The sequence below is a fragment of the Neofelis nebulosa genome, chromosome 3 (assembly GCF_028018385.1).
Source record: "Neofelis nebulosa isolate mNeoNeb1 chromosome 3, mNeoNeb1.pri, whole genome shotgun sequence".
NCBI lineage: Eukaryota > Metazoa > Chordata > Mammalia > Carnivora > Felidae > Neofelis > Neofelis nebulosa.
In genome coordinates, this window is record NC_080784.1 from 15,798,600 (window position 1) to 15,818,109 (window position 19,510).

At 48.0% G+C, this 19,510-nt stretch overlaps 1 protein-coding gene across 2 annotated transcripts in view; it reads right to left on the reverse strand.

Annotated features, from left to right (window-relative positions):
• Positions 1–5,846: 5,846 nt before the first annotated feature.
• The window catches only part of ENPP6 (ectonucleotide pyrophosphatase/phosphodiesterase 6), a 121,046-nt gene continuing 107,382 nt past the window's right edge, over positions 5,847–19,510 (reverse strand). For both annotated transcript variants that reach the window (XM_058719964.1, XM_058719965.1), the window contains exons 7-8: positions 13,987–14,110; positions 5,847–9,418 (exon numbers count right to left, since the gene is read on the reverse strand). In XM_058719964.1, coding sequence (XP_058575947.1) covers positions 9,213–9,418; positions 13,987–14,110 — 330 coding nt within the window. In that variant the 3' untranslated portion in view covers positions 5,847–9,212. The remainder of the gene's footprint in view (positions 9,419–13,986; positions 14,111–19,510) is intronic.

Consider the following 19,510-nt stretch of genomic DNA (forward strand, 5'->3'; position numbering starts at 1 on the left):
GATAAGCTTCCAGAATTCCCTTCTGCTCCTTTGATTTAAGAGCAGGCAAAGTGGGGGGCGCCTGGGTGGCTCAGTGAATCATCCGACTTTAGTTCAGGTCATGATCTCATGGTCCATGAGTTCGAGCCACATATCAGGTTCTCTGCTGTCAACTGTCATGGAGCCTGATTCAGATCTTCTGTCTTCCTTTCTCTGCCCCTCCCCAGCTCACACATAAGCTTTCTCTCTCTCTTTCTCTCTCTCTCTCTCTCTCTCTCTCTCTCAAAAACAAACATTTAAAAAAAGAGAGCAGGCAAAATGGCTTCCTTGTCTCCTTTTTCCTACCTTTTCCCCTACCCTCCCCACCCCAGCCGTGTCCCTCTGGCCCTTGTCACCAACTGTGCAAGTGGAGGTGGCTTCTGGGAACCAGCTTGTTCTGGGATGTGGCAGAAGTTCAGCTCCTCCTTGTCCCCCTGATGTCACTCTGAGGCCAGACTGCCCTTATCCTAAGCAGCAGAAAGACAGGAGAGAGAAGTGTAAACAGGGTTGTCCCAGGAAGGGGATTTCCTAAACACCACTCTTCCTCCCTCAGAAAGCTCTTCCCCACCTCCCCTTGCCACCCACTGCCCATTTCTCAGGAGCAAAGGCGGACAGGATTCAGAAGGCGTGGGAAGGAGGACACGGTGATTGCGATTCTTCCTCTCCCTCCATATGCTGCATCTTGGGCGTCTGAGGCTCTAAACTCCCTTCTGTTGTCTCCTCCAAGCTTCGGGAAATGACAGTACAAGAGTGTGGTAGTCTTGTTGAAAAGTCAAATCAAACGTGGTGAAGACAGAGCTAATTTATCTTCTTTCTTTCTTCCCATCTGTTCCACTTCTCTTGCTCATGGCGAAAGAGGGGGCCTGCTGAAATGCTGAAAGAGAAACTCCTGCCCTCTGGGTCCCGTGTCACACAGCTAGTCATTTGTCAAACCCTGTTCCTTTCCACAAAACGTTCCTGCACCTGGCTTTTCCAATCCCTCCCTGCTTTGAGAAGTTCTGTCCGAACTCAGAGATCTTCTGACTAGAGTGTCCTAACCTCTTCACTTCATTCATTCATTCATTCATCCATTCATTCACCACTTATCAACTGTCTTGTGGTTGACTTCGTCACTGCCCCAGACTTTGTGGGAAGACTCCAAAAAATGAGACAACCCAACCCTGCCACTCTGCTTAGCTTACACCCTGGTCGGAGAACACTTGCAAAGAAATTATTACACTGTGGTGTGACTTGCTTTGTAATAAAAGAAGCGATAAAGGAATATGAAAGTATGAAGGCCTCACACAGAATCCAGGCCACGAAGGGTAAGTATAAGTTCACTAGACAGAGGGCGTGAAGGTGCGTGCCAGACATGGGGCCCATGTCAGAGAGTTGAGAATGGCACGGTCACGGTGATCAGCTGAGCTCTGGTATGGAACACAGATGTGGGGGGCAGTCAAACCCTAGAAGTGGTTTGGAAGCCGAATTTGGAATTTAAGTCTATAGGAATGAAAGACACAAGGGTGGTTTGTCACCAGATGAGTAACGTGATCAGCCTTGCTATTGCCGAGGGACACTTACACACAGAAGGCAAAGAGCAGATCGGAGGGGGCATCCGGTGGCCAAGAGCGAGGTCCCAACCAAAGGAGGCAATGGACGAAGTTCCATCAGGAGCACGAGTGAGCTTCCTGTCCCCAGCTCTGCTGCTCTAGAGCAGATGCTTTCTTTCGCGGTGTTACTCCTGTTTTCTCCGAGACCCTCTCCATGCATTGCCTGTAGCAACCGAAACATTTTGTTCCACAGAACCGAGAATTCAACTCTGCTCAAAAGTGGAAGGAATGAAATGACTATGGTGTAAGTTCAGTGAGGACGGTAACAGTATTTTTCCTTCTACGTGTCCCCAAAATGTTCACAGTACTGGTGTGAAAGAGGGGCTCAAGAAATCTTAGTTGAGCTAGACTCACCCCAAAGGCAATATGAAAGGTGTATTAGTTTCCTGTGACTGCTGCAACCCATTAACATAAATTAGGTAGCTTCAAACAACAGAAATGCAGTGTCACGGTTGTGGAGGCTGGTAATCTGAAATCAGGGTGGCAGCAAGGCCACATTCCGTCTGAAGGCTCTAGAGGAGGCTGCTTCCTTGCCTCTTCGGGCTTCTAGCGGTTGCCAGAAGTGCTTGGTGATGCGTGGCTGGTACATGCGTCACCCTGGCCTCTGCCTCCACTGCCACGTGGCCTTCTTCCCTGTGTCTCTGGATCTAAATTTCTCTCCTATAAGGACACCAGTCATTGGAGTAGCACCTACCATAGTCCAGTGTGACCTCACCTTTCTTGATCACATTCATAAAATTATTTCCAAGTAAGGTCGTGTTCATAGGTGCCAGGGATTAGGGCTTGGACATTTTTTTTTTTTTCTTTTTTTGGCAGGGAGCGGGCAATTCATGCATAACAAAGGATGTGGTGTGTGCCACTGTTCTCTCTAGCAGCTTGAACCTTCTCTCGAGGGACTCCTTCTACACCGGCAGGTTGTCCCCAGGGCAGCTCTAGAACGTCAAATAATTGTACCACATAGTCGGCATGCTCTTTTAAAAAAATTAGACTCATCCATTCTTCAAATGTTTGGGAACCGACTATGCGCCTGACCCTGTTCCAGGATCTAGATATGCAGAGGGGAATAAGCCAGGCCTGGGCTCTGCCCTGATTAAATTATTTGTGTTTTAAACTTGCCAAGGGGGTAACAAACTCCGTTGGCAATTACGGGACTAAAAAGTTTTGTGTTTTTTTTTTTTAGGAATGAAAATTAATCATTCTTTTGCCAAGAGTTAAGACTCACAACTGGGAGAATGTTATTTCATAGAACTACACCTTATCTACAAGGGCTTCCGGCAAAAATGTGAACCCCACTTGAGGTGCCCCAAGTCCGAGCACAGTGGGATGCCGGGCCAGGCCACGAGGCCAGGGGGCTCAGGCAGAGGCAAACTGCAGTGAGATGCCTGGAGCTCCTTTCTGAGGGCTGAGGGCCAAGTTACAGGCATTTACATGTGGCCTCCGCAGGAGTCAGGCCACACCGAGGCCTCCTGAATCACGTCGGTGACCTTTGGAACCGCCGCAGCGATGCCCCCTAAGAGCTAGTTGTGGGCCAGTGAGCGCTGGACGGCGCAGAGAGGAAACCGTATTTAGCGCTCAGGGAATTACCTCCAGCGCTGCCGTCCATCAGGCTTTGTGCCTTCAGATTTGACACACCACTTGCTTCCCTTCCTGCAGGCTGCAGGGCACTCACGGGTACGGGGCGTCGGTGGGCCCATGTGTGTGACTCGGAGGGGTGGCGTCATAAGCCACGTTGTCCATAACCATCAGCTTCATTGTGGGGGCTGTGGGCTTTTGTTTTTTAAGTGAACTCTATGGCCAACGTGGGGCCTGAACTCCCCACCCCGAGATCAAGAGTCGTATTCTCTGCCGACTGGGCCAGCCAGGCGCCCCTGTGAGCTTTATTGTAATAAAGGTGGCGCTTCACTCTCCGTCTACCAAACCCTGGGTCCACTTCAATTAGATACAAAATTAATTAGAAGGCAGGGATGCCAATGATTAGGGTCCCCTCAAATCCTTACATTCCAAAGGACAGGAGGAAGAGAGGGAAGCTCTCTGCTTCTAAGAAAACTATAATCTAATGAGACAGAGAAAAATGTAATTGTTCCCTTATTTAGCTTGCAAAAAAAAAAAATGCAGAATAGAATATGTATGAATTCAAGGAAGTAGAAATAAAGATAATCGTGAGGTACATTTCTCAGTACTAAAGGAAAACCAAGGTAAGTAATTACTTAGGAAAAATGGGGTTAGATAAGAAGACCGGAGGTGAGATTAAAATGGTGAAGCAGGAACTTTCACAGGTATTTGTGATTTGGGGGGGGGGGGGGGGGAGGGGGAAGAGAGGAGTGGTGGGGGCAGTTACGAAAATGAGAAGAAAACGCAATAAAATGCCAAGTCATTTGTGCATTCAGCAGATATCCATCAAATACCTATTGCGTGCCAGGCATTTTGCTAGGTGAATAAGAGACACTGTCACCACCTTTCTCAGTGGAGATTCCAGTGAGAAAAACAGTATTAAACAATAACTTTATTTATGTGATTAGAATTTTTGTTAGTATATGACAGAACCACAGGGGGGTTACGTGTAGCTAGTGTGGAGGGAGCATATAGAGCAGGGGCCCAACCTGGTCAAGGGGAGGGTGAGGAAACCGCACTGTGTTACACGTCCGGTGTTGTGTAATCTGAAGTACAAAAAAATTCACGTTTCTGGAGTGTTACTGTTTTAGGTGTTTATGTCCAACAGAATCATTTTCACATTTCTCTGAAAAACCAGTATGCTTTGCAACAAACAGTTCGGGGACAACTGGAAATCCACAGGCAAAAGAATGTGATAGCATCACTTCCTCACACCATACACAAAAAATTAACCCAAAGTGGGTCATAGAACCTAAGTGTAAGTTAAAACTGTAACACTCTTGGGATACATTAGAGGAGTAAATCTTCATAATCTTGAGTTAGGCAAAGCCTTCTAATGACACAAAAGCACGACTGACAGAAAAAAATTGATCAGACTTTGTCAAAATGAAAAACTTGTGCCACAAAGGATATTATCAAAAACTGAAAAGGACACCCAGGGGATGGGGAAAAAAAACCGTTTTTGCCAAACATATATCGGATAAGGGATTGCATCCAGAATATATAAAAAATTCTCACAACTTAATAATAAAAGGCAAAAATCCAGTTTAAAAAGGGGGCAAAGGATTTGAACAAACACTTATTCATGAAGATAGGTAAATGGCCAATGGGAGCATGAAAAGATTCCCAACATTATTCATCATTAGAGAATGCAAATCAAAACCACAATGAGATCTCATGTGTGCTAGGATGGCTATAATGAAAAAAAGACATGATCACAGGTGTTGGTGAGGGTGTGGAGAAACCCTCACACACTGCTGGTGGGAATGCAAAATGGCACAGCCAACTTGGAAAATGGTCTGGTAATTCCTCAAAAGTTTAATATAAGGTTACCATATGGCCCTGCAATTCTACTCCAGGTATCTTCCCCAAATAAATGCAAGGTCCACAATAACTCGTACATGAATGTTCAGAGCACCCATATTCATTCTATCCCAAAAGTGAGAAAAAACAAACGTCCATCAACTAAATGGATAAAATGTAGCCACTCCATACAATGGAGTATTATCTGGAAAGAAAAAGAATGAAGGACTGCTTCACGCTAGAATGCTGAAAACACTTTGTTGAGTGAAAGAAGCCAGCCGCAAAACACAACATGTTGCTATTCCATTTTAATGAATTATCTGGAATAGGCAAATCGGCTGAGACAGAATGTAATTCAGCGGTTGCCTGAGGCAGGGTGAGGGCAGGAAATGGGGACTGACCGCTGGTGCACTTGTGGATATGGAGTTCTTTTGGGGTTATAAAAATGTCCTCAAATTGATGGGGATGATGGTTGCACAACTGTGACTAAAGCCATTGAATTGTACACTTTAAGTGGACAGATTATATGGTATATAAATTAAATCTTGATAAAGCTATTATTCTAAAAGTAAATATGTTTGATACATTCAAAATCTAATCTCCCTGCTTCCTTCCTCTCCCTCCCTTCCTCCCATCTTTCCTTCCTTCCTTCCTTCCTTCCTTCCTTCCTTCCTTCTGTCCATCACCAAATTCATACACCTGAGATGGAATATGTTTAATCCATGGAATGAAGTATAATTATATTTTCAGTTGGGTGATAAGAAATGATAGCAAACCAAGAATGAAACATTCTTTTAATTTGTGGAACTACAGACAAAGAATATCTGAGGTGTAAGCAAGTCTCTTTAATGAGATTTATTCTTTTTTTCATTCAAAACGTATTTATGGAACATTTATTAAACATTTGAGAACTGTACTAGGTGATATTTTATGATTTCAAAACAACACGCACATGAGTGTATTTCTCATAGCATGCACCTGAGACCAAGTTTCCCATGTTTTGTAATAACCAGTCTGCCAAGGCTACAACTCCCTCCTTTCTAGAAAGTAGTTTACAAGAGCTGACTTTGGTCTATCACAAATTGCTTAAAAAGATTAAACACACAGTCACATTTGGACATCTCTTGATATTTACAGAAATGCAAAAACTTTCTTAGAAAACTCATGAAATCGCCACGTCTTGAACAGTAGTTTGTTTGACAGCACTCTTGGGAATCTTAGAGTCACCGGAATGGGGTGTGGAGAAGCCAAATTTGCCCCCTGGGGTGCCTCTCTCCCCAGGGACTTGCAGAATTGCTGTGGTTTAGAGACAGCTGGAAGCTTGACCCAGCTGGGACCGGTAGCCGATGCCAGTCCGATGGCCTCTGGAGAAACTGGCGGATTCTGAAATTGCTGTCAGGAGTCTCAGGTCTACCAAGGTCAAAACAGAACCCAGCTCTCCGTAAGTCGATCCAGACCTTAGGTCAGTGTGACCTCTAAGTGCTGAGGCCCCACCCGGATCCCCCGAACCTGCATCTCTAGAAGTAGGCCAGATGATGCTTACAACCCCGGGAAGTTTGCAAATGGCCATGATGCCATGTGGATTACCAAATTCTCTTTAAAAGTAAAAAGAGTTGGGGCTCTATGATCAGGACTCTTCGCGGCTAGAAAGAATTCCCTGAGCCTGTTCTAATTTATGCTTAGTTCTTCAGAACTTAATTGAATTGGGTTCTGCAGATTAGAAATTGGGCAGGGAAAGTAGCCATTCATCTCCTCTTTAATGTAAGGACCCTTCCTTTCATTTACCTTCGGTATTTTCACGTCCATCCACTTATCTTCCCCCTGGAATGAGCAGTGAAGTAGCAACATAATCCAGGAGAAAAGTGTCTATATGTACTCAGATTTTACTCTGATGGAACAAAACACATTTTGAGAAAGAATTTTCCTGGGGAAAATAATGTAACTTTAAAAGAAAAATCAAAGGGAAAAAATTGTAGCCAAACAGTTAAGCCACTAAAATGTATGCATTATTTTGGGGAAAAGTTTTTTTCTCCATTTAGTGAAATTTCTTTATTATTCACCAACACCCACGACTCCAAAAGTATCTTACTCTCATTCATCTATTCAAGATTATTTATTAACTACACTTTGTCAGGCAAATAACTGAAGTTTTATTCTGCAACTTGAAGAATTTAAGGATGAGTGAGGGGAATAATGGTAGAGCAGGAAAGGCAAGTGTTAAGACTGTGTACATGTTTTCACTCGATTTTGATGACCCACTTTTAACTTAATCTTCTAGGCATATCTATCTTTTAGGGATCCCTCCTTCAGGAAGGTGGGCGTCACTCAATTCATTAGATCGCCATCCTTTCAGGAGAAAGGAAACTTTTGAACAACGGATGCCTGTTTCAACAGCCACTGCCAATGTTCTGAAAGCACCAATTTACTTTCAGCCATATAACAAAGGCCAATTTGCCTTCTTTCTAATTGATTCGATGGCTTGCTGGCACTTTTAAAACACATTACATCAATCCTCAGACATCTTTTGTGATGGTAAGTAGTGATCTTTTGCTCTGGTGATTCCAGGCACAGAGATGCTGCCAGCCTTCTTGAATCACAGTGAGTGTTGACACTCACTTCTCAAGGCAAACACTATATATACATAAGGGCTTCATCATCCTGAGACTCGATGTGCGGTCTCTCCCGGACAGAAGTCTCTTTTGTAGATGTGCCCCAATTCACTGTTAATGCAATCATATGTGCACGTGACTCCAGTCATTTGAAAGTGCATTGATCCTTTGTCTCACAAGATTTCCTACAGCAAATCTAGAAGACTAAGAACATTTCAACTCAGGCCCAGTGGCTCTTCTTAGGAGTTTCCGAAGAACGAAGTCCCCTGAGGTGGCACTTTGACCAAACTGTTTCCTAATTAAATGGCTAATTGGTTAGTGACTGGGATTTGGTCCCAGCTTGGGTCCCTACCCCAGCTTGGGATTTTCCTCAGGATTCTGGGTCACTCGGGGTCCACTTTGCTGGTGCTCATGCAGACTTGCTCCAGAACTACTGTGCATAGAACTTATGCTTAATGTGCTACCATTCCAAGTAGTGAACTGAGATTTCTGCAAACACGTCCACATGTCCTCAGCAAGATGCGTAATGACTGGATCAGACTGTGGTGATGTGTCAGGTACTGCTGCAGCCAACACTCTGGGGATCCAGAGCATGGCAGGTGATCCATCAGGCCACCCACATATGCAGGGCCTGCCATGTGCAAGGCTCCATGTTGTGACAGCCTGGGAGAAATCTCACAGAAGCCCAGGGCTACAGCAGGCTTTCCTCCTCAAGGCGAGGGAGACGTTTTTGTGCACTCAAGACCTTGGGAGGGCACCCACATCTTCCAACTTGTTCTATGAGTTCTTCGATCCTTAGTAATTTTGATTGGCGATCCAAGCTAAGATATGCCTTCCCCGGGACTTGGCATGGAATGAAAAAGAGTCACAAACAGAAGACAGCTATTGATTTTATGGGGATTTCCTTTTTCTGGGATGGAAGAAGCAGTACAGGGTTGTGGCCATAGACCCCAAGGATGGCTCCTGGGTGGGGACACGACACAGACAAGGCCCTGCTTTGTGCAAGGCAGGACACAGGAAGGTCCAAGACTCCATGCAATATCCACTGTCTGCCGCGGGGGCAGGCTCCTGCTCACTTCATCCGAGTAGCTGCATGAGAACAATGCAGAAAGGGACAGACCGTTGAGCCAGTGAAAAGCTGGGGTTTTCCTTATCTCCAGAAGAAATAAAGTTTGGGGTTTTGGGTGGTTTTTTTAAGGAAGTAGGGACTTTTGGGGCACCTAGGTGGCTCAGTTAAGCGTCCAATTCTTTGTTTCGGCTCAGGTCGTATCCCGCGGTTCGTGGGTTCCAGCCCCGTGTCGGGCTCTGTGCTGACAGCCAAAACCTGCTTTGGATTCTGTGTCTCCCTCTCTCTGCCCCTCCCCTGCTCACGCTCTATCTCTCTCTCAAAAACTAACATTAAAGAAAAAAAAAATTTTTTAAAGAAGTAGGGACTTTTATGTATGGAATCATCCAAGAGCAGTATATTTACAATTTTTGTGGCCTCGATTGTGTTAATGAAGCTGTTATTCAAATAGAAAATGAAAACCATTGCACCGTGGAGCACACTTGGCTGAGTGTTTGGGGACAACGATAGCAGCGTCTATGCAAACAGTCGGAGTAGAATCAAGACCAGAACACAGCTGCTCGGCCGGACAGACGGAGCTGAGTCAGCCTCTCCCTTCAGCATGCACATCACCCTGGACCAGGACCCATTGTTGGGCAGGGGAGCAATGCCTGCCACGTTGCACATGATGTTGTAGACATCCACGGACCTGATTGGAGCAGCTCTGAAGTTGGATTTGAAATCTGAAAGAGAAAGGCAAGCAAACAGGTTGTCACAGCCACTCCCTGGGCAGAAAGGGGCTGAGTCACAATACGGAGGAATGACACTCAGGCTCCAGGCAGCTTTGGGACCGGAAATCAGCTCTGCCAAATGGGGCGTGGCCAAGTCACTGTGACCTTGGAAGGAGATGTGGAAGGGGTAGAGCTTACAAGAGGATGCTGCTTCCTATGGCTCATGGAGATGAGTTTCTTTAAAAGACAAGTCAGCAGACTGTCCTTGTGCGTAACTGTGGTGCCTTTCTGACAAGAGCCATCCTGGGGGGGCAGCAGGGCATCTCCATTTTTGCTGCTCATTTCTGCAGAGCACTGGAGAGCAGGTGTGGTCACAGAAGGTTGACTGTCTTGCTGAGCTCCCCAAACCCAATTACACGGTATGCTTATCTTCCAGAACATCTATCTAGCAGGGACTGGTTGGACAGGGGGCCCCAGAGCCACTCAAGAATTTTTGTTTCTCATTTTCCTGCCCCACTGAGGTCCCAGGGCTTAATGGAATGTGAAACTGTACGGTTTCCTCTGTGCTAGCTAACTCAGAAGCAACAGTTTCTTAAGCAATGGTTTCTTAAAAAGCTCGGAAGGAAGATCAACTCAACATTCCGTGGGAGCCCTTCCCCGGCAGATAAAATACCTTAGCTGAGTGGAAAGCAAGCAAACTGGTATTGGGGTTCGGGACCCACGCGAAGCCTCTGAGAGCACTAATGGAGAAGAGTATTGTGCTTCCACCCAGAGGCGGCATCAAACTCCAGCAGGGACACGGGAATGTGAAGGGTAGGGCTGGCCCTTCGCAGCATGGTAAGTACAGAGGGATTTCAGTGGAGAGTGCACCTTCTCCTCCACAGGAGGCAAACAGGATGCTGAATGTTCAAACAGTAAGCGTATGAGTTCAGTAATGTACAGAGCAGTTTCCCTTTCGGGCCCCGAACCAGAGCTACACCGAGGTTGAATTCAAGAAGGAGATTTCATCCATCAGTAAAGGCCTCTCTGCATGAGCTTTTAAACCACGCAAGACTTGGAAAAGAAATGGGTAGTACAGGGGCTGTGAAGCCAAGTTTCCTACCTTAGAAAATAGTTCTTTATAACTGCTGTGCTAAAAGGATCCCACATACTTTATTTAAAAAGCGAACAAACACCAATGGCAACATGGTCCAGAAGTGCCAACGGCAAATCCTGCTCTTATGTTAACCCTGAAATTACAGATACAGAAAGAAGTTCTATTCAGAAAACTCTGCCACAGAGTATGCTAGAGCCAGGGCAGCTCCCCTGTGATGGCTTTTGCTCACTTGGGAGAATTAACGTTGACTTTGGATATAAGGTTAATAGGCTCCACAATCAGCCCACAGCCACTTACTAGCTGGAGAAGCTCTGGAAATGGGTGTGGAAATGGTATGCAAACCATTGTTCCAGGAACGTTCTGTATGCTAAATAAATGGTAGTCGTTACTATTGGTAAACATGCAGAGTAAACACCCGGCAAGGGCAAGCTATGGATCGAAAATATGCACCCAGTACATTACTCGGAGAGTTCACTTTACTTTTGGGGCAGAAAGGATAAGGGATAAGGTAGCATCACCTCCTGGCAAAAACTAGTTAAAATCCAGAGGCTCCCTGGAGGGCAGGATCAGGACTGCCCCAGAATCCCAGCCCTTCTTAGTATCAAGGCAATTACAGGTAGGTGTCTGGTCAGACGTCCCCAGAGAAGAATCAGCTGAAGTATGAGAAATCAATGGAAAGGTTGTCCCAGTGATGTGGAAACAACTCCCTCCTTCCAGCTTGCCAGGGGCCTGGATGTGATGGCCACACTGCCCCACCGCATGGTACCCGTATCCTTTCCACGTGTGTGGGTGGCAGACATCAGTAGACCCAACTTCTCTTTCCCTAGCCTTCCCTTTCCAAACATCCGCATCTTTCACACGTGGCAGGAAAAACTGAGATCAAGCTCTACTGACAAATATTAGAAAAGATTACCTTTTTACATCAAAAGTACAAAATTAAATCCTATGCACATAGGCAGGAAGGAGTATTGGGTTTTCTTTTCCATTCCATCTGGTTCATGGCTTCCTATTCTGCAGTGCTGGGACTTTGGACCCGATGAAGAGATGATCTAGGCTAGCATGAGAGCTTCTAGAAAATTCCAAAATAGCAAAACCAGATCCAGCTGGGGAGGACGTGGGGGCCAAGCTCCACTAACTCAAGGTGGCACTTTGAACCTGGATTGGGAATCCAAGGTAGTCCCAAGAATTTAAATTTTGTTGATACTAAAACTGTTTCTCCTGAAGACAGAGGTTCTGCAGGCCCACGCCACGCCTGGCCACCTTGGGGCTGCTTTCCGGGTGAGGCTTGCTAGCTCACGGGCAGCTCACTGAATCACACTCCTGCTGTCTTATCTTGAAACGTAGAGCTCTCCGGGGCAAGATTAGGTTGTTCAAATTAGAAAACTGGGATTAACCAGAGAGAGGCTATCTTCCAGAATTATTTCCTTTTCTTTTTGCTGGACCAGACTTACTGACTTCTAAAGCTGAATCTGGGCAGCCGCAATGATGCCCAGCTTCCTCCCTAAGCGAGAAACGCATACAATTAATCAGGAGGGATGTACCTCTATCTCAATGTGCAGCTAGATAGCTATTAAAGGCCTCACTCTTAAATTTTCTTCTGAGTAAACAGTGTGTAAAGCTGTTCAATCTTTCATGAGAATTGGAGCCAGAAACGTGATGGTTTGCGGGCGGCTCTCAAGGCTGTATCTGCCTGGAAACATTTTTGCAATTGGCCCAGTCCATTTTCATCAGGGTCATCTATCTGTCTATAAAAGACTTAGGCTTTTAGTTTTACAGGAGCATATGATGGAGGCCTTTGTTGATGGACAAACTCTCCCCACTGAATTTAACTTTAAGCTAATGCAGCTTTGAGTACTTTGTTTTAAAATTTTGGTTTGAGGCTAGATTTGCTTCTGCTTTAAAATATGCCTGAGACCCTTGCTTATAAACACTCCTTCAACTGACAACTGCTTTTGCATTCCCGATCTTATTTCTGTCTTCTAGGGAAGAAGGAGGAGATGCTTTTGAATGAAAGCCCTGATGTTTAACGTTCTCCTGTATAAAGGCTATGACCCTGGAATGTCTCCAACCTAATCTAACAGTTGACCTCAACCAAGTCCTTAAGGCTCCATCCCTCATTTGCTATGTTTTCAAGCTTTTTAGAGAATTAATGTTGAATTTCATATAAGAGGTTACATCTGACGTGAGGCTTGGCCGACCAGAACACCCACCAGCTACCACTGGTTGATGGCAACCTGCATGGGCACGCTCTGAACTCTTTTAGGCCAGTGTCGTGAACCCGGTTGGCCCTCTATGAATGTTTGCTGCTCCTAGTTCTGATGCTTCAGGATGTGGGAACTTGGGTCACATGTGGGAAAGGATCTGGACCGATGTGTTCCCTAAGGTCAGGAGGCCAGGGGCTCCTGTGACGGATGTAGAAACTGATGTCTCATCGTTCTCTTTTGTGGTAAGTAGAGTGGCCCAAGGCAGATGAAATGAGTTGGGTTGACATGACATCTTCGTCTTGCTACAAGAAGAAGAGCAGACCTTCTAGGCAACACCTCTAACCTAGAATTTGAAAGGGAAGCGTGGACTTTCATGGGCTGAAACATTCTGATCTATATCTAGAAAACAGCATTTGGAATACGATACCAGGGTAGGTTTATTATATTTAATAAGGAAAGTGGACAGTAGTAAGAAAGACCAGCTTATGAGCCAGTCAACTGATGGCTGATGGCTGTAGAATGCTTCTCTCCCTCTGCTTTTTGTTTTGTTTTGTTTTGTTTTAAGAAAGAAGGGGATGTTTGGGTCGTAGTATGATCTCCAGAGTGTGTGATAAACTTTCCCCAAATGTGAATTTACAGTCCTCTGTCAGTTAAAGCAAATGACCAAATAGACCCTCTCCATCTCCCCTCTCTTCCAGCCCTAGGAATTTATCTGGTCAAGGAAGAGACATCAAGGAAGAGAAAGTCATTCTGGCTCATTCTCAAAGTCAGTCTCAAGGTCATTTCCTAGCCTGGCCTTGAGCACATCCCAGCTTCTGGTTGGGCCCTAAACCGAATGACCCCCACAGGGGTGGGTGCTCTAGACAGGGAGGAACCCTGGAAGGCTCAGACCCTGTGAAGTGATCACATCAACTCTGAGACTCACAGCTGTCAGCAACCTGGTGTCTGATAAGCTTTCCTGGACATCAGATAACTGTGAAATAACGTTTTGATGAATTAAGTAAAAAACGAATCACAAACATGTGGAATACATTTTCTTCACTGCACTCAAGATTTAAAATTTACAAGGAAAAGTATTTGGCCACATTTGCCAAACCTAAGAAGCATTTGAAAGCAAGCCAGCAAAAGATGTTTCATGGAGACCAGCTGGGTTCGCTCAGCTTTGCTCTTAAAGAGGGTCCATAAAGAAATCGCTTCAGCCTTTACTGTTCTATCAGCCCCTACTGGAGAGACTTCCTTGGGAACGGAGGACTAAAAGAATTTGGTCAGCTCTTGCCTACCGGGTCCAAAGGCCAGGAAGATGCCCCTCATGTCCATGAGTTCATTGTCATAGCCATGCCACCCATGCTGCCAGCCTTCTCTCCTGCCAGTGCTGTTCATCCAAAATGGAAGTGACTCTCGATTCTGAAACCAAGCAAAGCAGTTACATTACCCTTTGTCCCAACCATCATGATGAGTGAGCATCTGGCCCAGACTACCACCCAGTGTGGGGATTTCCTTCTCAACATTCTCCACTGGGGTCATCCAGCCTCAGCTGGATCACTTCCTTCTCCAGGTAGCTCAGACCATTGGAGGCACGCCGGTAAATTGCCAGAGAGCTCTAGTTATAAAAGTATTTTCTTACACGGAGCTGAACTGTACCTTGTGATCAGTTTTAGAGCCACTAAATATATCATGTTAGAGACGGAAGGGATGTTAAAGTGTATCTGTGGTATAGTAAAAGGTATATTTGGCTTTGGTCCCCTGTTCCTGACCCAGAACTCCCAAAACCCTGGGCATGTCCCGAGTGACAGGAATTCATAATGAGTCCCTTTCTCCTATAGCCGAGTACATAGTAATGGGATGGCTCACTGCGGTGGGGGGCTGGGCAGCTTCAGGAGGTCACTGGAGGAACCAACCACGTGATGGGGGGGTTAAAAATTTCAGCCCGTCCCCTGCGCGCTAAGGCTGCATTCAGGCTTGTGGCCACCGATGGTCACACGCGCCTGTGCCGAGAAACCTGTGTAAAAACCCTGGAGGGCTGTGGCCTAGGGGGCTTCTGGGTAATTGAACAAATTGATGTGCTGGGAGGGCAGTGACCCCAAAGAGAGCATGGAGGCCTTATGCCTCACCCCCCCAGACTCGGCCCCATGCCTCTCTTCCGATTGGCTGTTCCTGAGTTGTATCCTCTGTACTGAAACTAATCATAAACAGAGCACATTTCTGAGCTCTGTGATTCATTCCACTCAATTATCAAACCTGAAAAGGGCTGTGAGAACCTGCCAATCGCACGTTAAGTATGGGTGGCCCGGGGCCCCGGGGCCCCGGGGGGGCGTGTGGGGTGCGAAGAGGGGGCGGCCCGGTGGGACTGAGCCCCCTGGTGCAGGGGGCCGCTCCAACCCCAGACAGTCAGTGTCAGGACTGGGCTGAATCGCAGGACATCCGACTGCTGTCAGAGAATTGCTGGAAAATACAGAGTCTAATCTAATCACCTCATTTCTCTAGCAAACCTGACAAAACCCAGAGGCCTTTCCACCCCACACACCACGCCCATCTTTCTGTTTTTCTAGCTCCACCCTTGGGAGCAACTTGGGATAAATTCACCCCCTCCCCTCAAACACTTGAAGATGACACTTCTGTTCCTCTTGGCCAGGGGTCTTACGTTTCCTCCAACAGTCTTCATCTGGGATGGGCTCCAGAGCCATCACTTGTCTGTCAGCCTTCTTCCCTTCAGAACTCAAATTTTCTTGGACCACAGACGCTTACTTGTGAGATCACGGCCTAAAGAAGGTTCCGTGGGGCCTGAGGAGGCTGCGGCCAGCGGGACAGAACCCTAGCCCTCCACTGCAGGCTAAACATTCTTTCCTGATATTCCAGTGGCCTTCCGTGGAACAGGGTTTGATACCACAGACATTGCAAATGCAGGAAGTAGACCGACTGGTCATGAAGGACGCTTGGGCCCAACGGTACCAGCAATTTATAGGTTGGTGCGTCAGACTGGTGATAGTACCATCTTGGGGGCGCCTGCGTGGCTCGGTTGGTTGAGCATCTGACTTCAGTTCAGGTCGTGATCTTGAGGTTTGTGGGCTTGAGCCCCGCGTCGGGCTCTGTGCTGACGGCTCGGAGCCCGGAGCCCGCTCCGGATTCTGTGTCTCCCTCTCTCTCTGCCCCTCCCCTGCTCCGCACTCTCTCCCAGAAATAAACATTAAAGAAAAATGAAAGACCTGTAACAGTACCATCTGTTTACTTAATCAAGTGACATTCGCTTCATTGTCGCCACGTCCCGGTGTTGGATGATGTCATTTTCCCCACCGTAGAGTTGAAGGAACTAAGGCACAGAGAGGGTAAGGGTCACTCTTAAAGTCACACGGCTGTTGAGAGGCAGGGCTGGGATCAAACCCAGGTCATCTGTCTCCTGGTCCTTGTGCCTCTCCCACCACCCCACAGCCAGAGACCGCGGCGGTGCTCCTGCCACCACCGACAAGGAGGTGGCCCTGTCCCTTGCCTCTTCACCGAGTAGTGGCCAAAGCATAGAAAAGAGGTTTTAAAAGGGGATTCCAGTTTGCCAACGTTCTGCCTCCGTGACCCTGGGCGAGCTACTTTTCTCAGCTTCAGGCTCCCTGCTGGATGTGATAATACCTGCCTCACAGAGTTCTGGGAGGAGGTCATGACTGTGCCACATGCCTGACACATAATAGATGCTCAGTAAGTAGCCGCAGGATGGTCGCCAGATGTCGCTGGCTGCGGGGCGAGGCGCTCTGGTCCTGTGCGGCCGGACGGTGATGGCTGCGAGCCCCGAAGTCCCCTCCGCCTATTTAGCTGTCATACCGCCCTGCGCACACATCCAGTCTCACCCCATCAATCGCTCCCTGGCATGACCGCTTTCCAAATCACACTAGATCACTGACTCTCCGTTTCCTGAATTTCCATCACCCCTCCGCCTCCTTCTCCAGCCGTAGCTTGTATTTTTCCATGGGAATGTTTTTATTCACTTGTGCACTTGTAAGCTGTTGTGCTGTTTGTTCTTGGTCTGCAGCGACGACCGCAGCACGTCCAGCGTAGCTCCGTCAGCTGATGTGAGTGAGGTGTCGCTTCCCGGTCAGGCTACCAGGCAGGGATTCCTGCAGCCCCGGGTAGCACATTTCGTTACTAAGGACGTCACGGTTGATGACCCCCGCAGGACATGTGTGCCCCATGACCAAGGGACCGATGAAAGGGAGATGCAGACCCATCACCTGACTTCAGAATATTCCAGTCCAAATTGCACAAGTACTAACGTACAGCCGCGAAAGCCTTGGCCTGAAGGTCACCGGGGCTCTGTCTAATCACAGGTTGAGTGCATTCTTTTTTATTAAAGTGACAAAGTTGTCCAGTGAAACACCCCTTCTTACCGATTTGAAAAAGTAAGAACAAACTGGCAGCTTATGAGAGCAGCTGACCATGTCCCCTAAGTGACGGGACGGATTACGCTCCGCACGCGGCCTTGACTTCAAAATGGCATGTGGATGATCTTCTCCCTTCCCTTCCCTGGTGGCTTTCCCTGTCTCTGTTCCCTGTCTCTGTTCCACTTCCTCATCCTAGAGGCATACATATGAGGTCACGCTGACAAATGCGTGTCACGGGCCTCTGCGCCTCCAGAGCAGAAACCCCCAGGCTGCACGTCCTCAAGGTCCTGCTTGAGGAGAGCTGACCTCATCCTGACTCTACCAGGCCCAGGGACTGCCACATAGTACCACCTAGTGACGTCCTGGGGAGGTGCCCAGGCCCTCCGGACCTGGTCAAAGCTGAGACAGGGGTAGAGGAGTGGGGTGTGTGTGTGTGTGTGTGTGTGTGGAAGGAGGAGGGGAGCACTGCTAAGTTTGGGTCACTAAGGGAGCTGGGCCCAGGGCAGGGTGGGCAGCCCATTCCCAGGGCTGCGGGGAACACCGGTCCCGTGGCAGCGGGTGGCAGGAGGGCCCAAATAAGGCGCCTGCCCGGACAGGGTAGTTCCCCCTAATGAACAGGTGAGGGAGGGAATCCGCTCTACGAAGGCCACGAAGGAACAGGGTACTGTTGGCGAGGGCAGCCGCAGGGAAGGGTGGGCACGTCCCTGTCCCCACGCACGTGGGAGAAGGCAGTGACTTAAGAGGCTGTTCGTTCCATCCTGCAATTCGACGGACGGGCGGGGAGCTCCGGCCACCCTGCTAGGCTTTTGGGTGAAACGCCTTCCTTCACCTGAAGGAGCTTGTCTTCAGCGAGGAAAGGAGAGGGGCTACGGCTTCTGTCCCCATGCCCGCACCTACAGGGACAGGCGGTGAGGCGGATCCGGCCCCGGGGCGCCTTTGGCCTGGGCGGAGGCAGGAGGAGCCCGCCCTGGGACTCCTGTCCGTGGGGGAGCGGGGTGCGTGTAGCAGAGGAGCATCCGTGACGGCCACGGGTGGCTCTGACAGTGTGGGTGCGGGGTTCCCGCGGGAGCACGGCCACATGGCCCCCCGCCCCGTCCCGTCCCCCCCCCCCCCCCCCCCCCGGGAGCTCCGGGAGCGGGGAAGGCCGTGGTCGCTGGCTGGGAGAGCTCAGACAGCCTGTGATGGGAGGAGCAGGAGAGGGAAGCGGCCATGGGAGAAGTGTTGGCAGGAGCGAGGAGGAGAGAGGACCCGGAGTTCTCTGCTCTCAGTGCTGACAGCTTGTGCCAGTCATTGCGGTTCGCCCAGCACCAGGGCTGCCAGACTTTCATTTTACTTATTTACTTTTTAATGTATTTATCTGGAGAGAGAGAGCGTGCAAGCAGGGGAGGGGCAGAGAATGAGGGAGAGAGAATCCCAAGTAGGCTCCCCACTGTCCACACGGAGCCAGACAGGGCATTCGAACCCGTGAACCGTGAGATCGTGACCTGAGCCAAAACCAAGAGTCTGATGCTTCACCGACAGAGCCACCCAGACACCCCAAGACTTTCAGTTTTAAAACCAGGACGGTCCTCGGCAAACTGACATATGCTGGCCGTTCTACAGTGAACACTATCTTGGAAATTTAAATAAAATCTTCACTATGTGTGATTTGTTCAGAACATTCCAGAGCTTTACGGGACCCCTCCTCTATACATGGGTAGGTAGCAGGGAGGGGGACCCTCTTTGATGAGCCATTAAACTAGTTAATCATTTCTAACAGGAAGGCACCAGAAGTAGCCCCACATGGGGAAACACCGGGAGAAATGGTTATTATGTTTGCAGACTTGTATTCTTTTATTTGGGCGCCTGCACTCTGCTGCCGGCTCACCATGAAAATGCCTGTCATCAGCTTGCTTGAATTCGGGAAGCCAGGGGAGTGTTTATGAGATAAGAGTTATTGTCTCTAGACTACATCTTTGTCTCAATCATCCTTAGAATTAAAAAAGAAAAAAAAAAAAAGTAATGTGCACTGTTTACTCCCAAATCAGCAAACCAGTTAATGAAATTTGTTCAACACACGCCCGGAGGCATCTCTGAATTTGCCATTTCATGGCGAGTTCAGTCCTTTATGGTGCTGAGCTGGGAGGTACAGGGAGCACAATCAGAAATGGGGGTAGGGTTGGGAATGAGGGTGAAGGTAGAAGGAGGGATAGAAGGACAAGAAGAAGCAAGGAGCAGCCTGGACAATCTGCATCATTAGCTTCTGTTTGCACATGGCCAAGGTACTTGCTTTGGCAAAATCTCAAGGCATTTACTCGTGTTTTATCGTTGTGTTTTCAGAATACGTTAGCGTGTATACCTCTCACCTCTTCCTTCCGACTTCCCCTCGGTATAGACCAGAAAATGGTTGCTAAACCACACAGAAAAATACTCCTAAGGAGGCAGGAGGGCCACCAGCTGC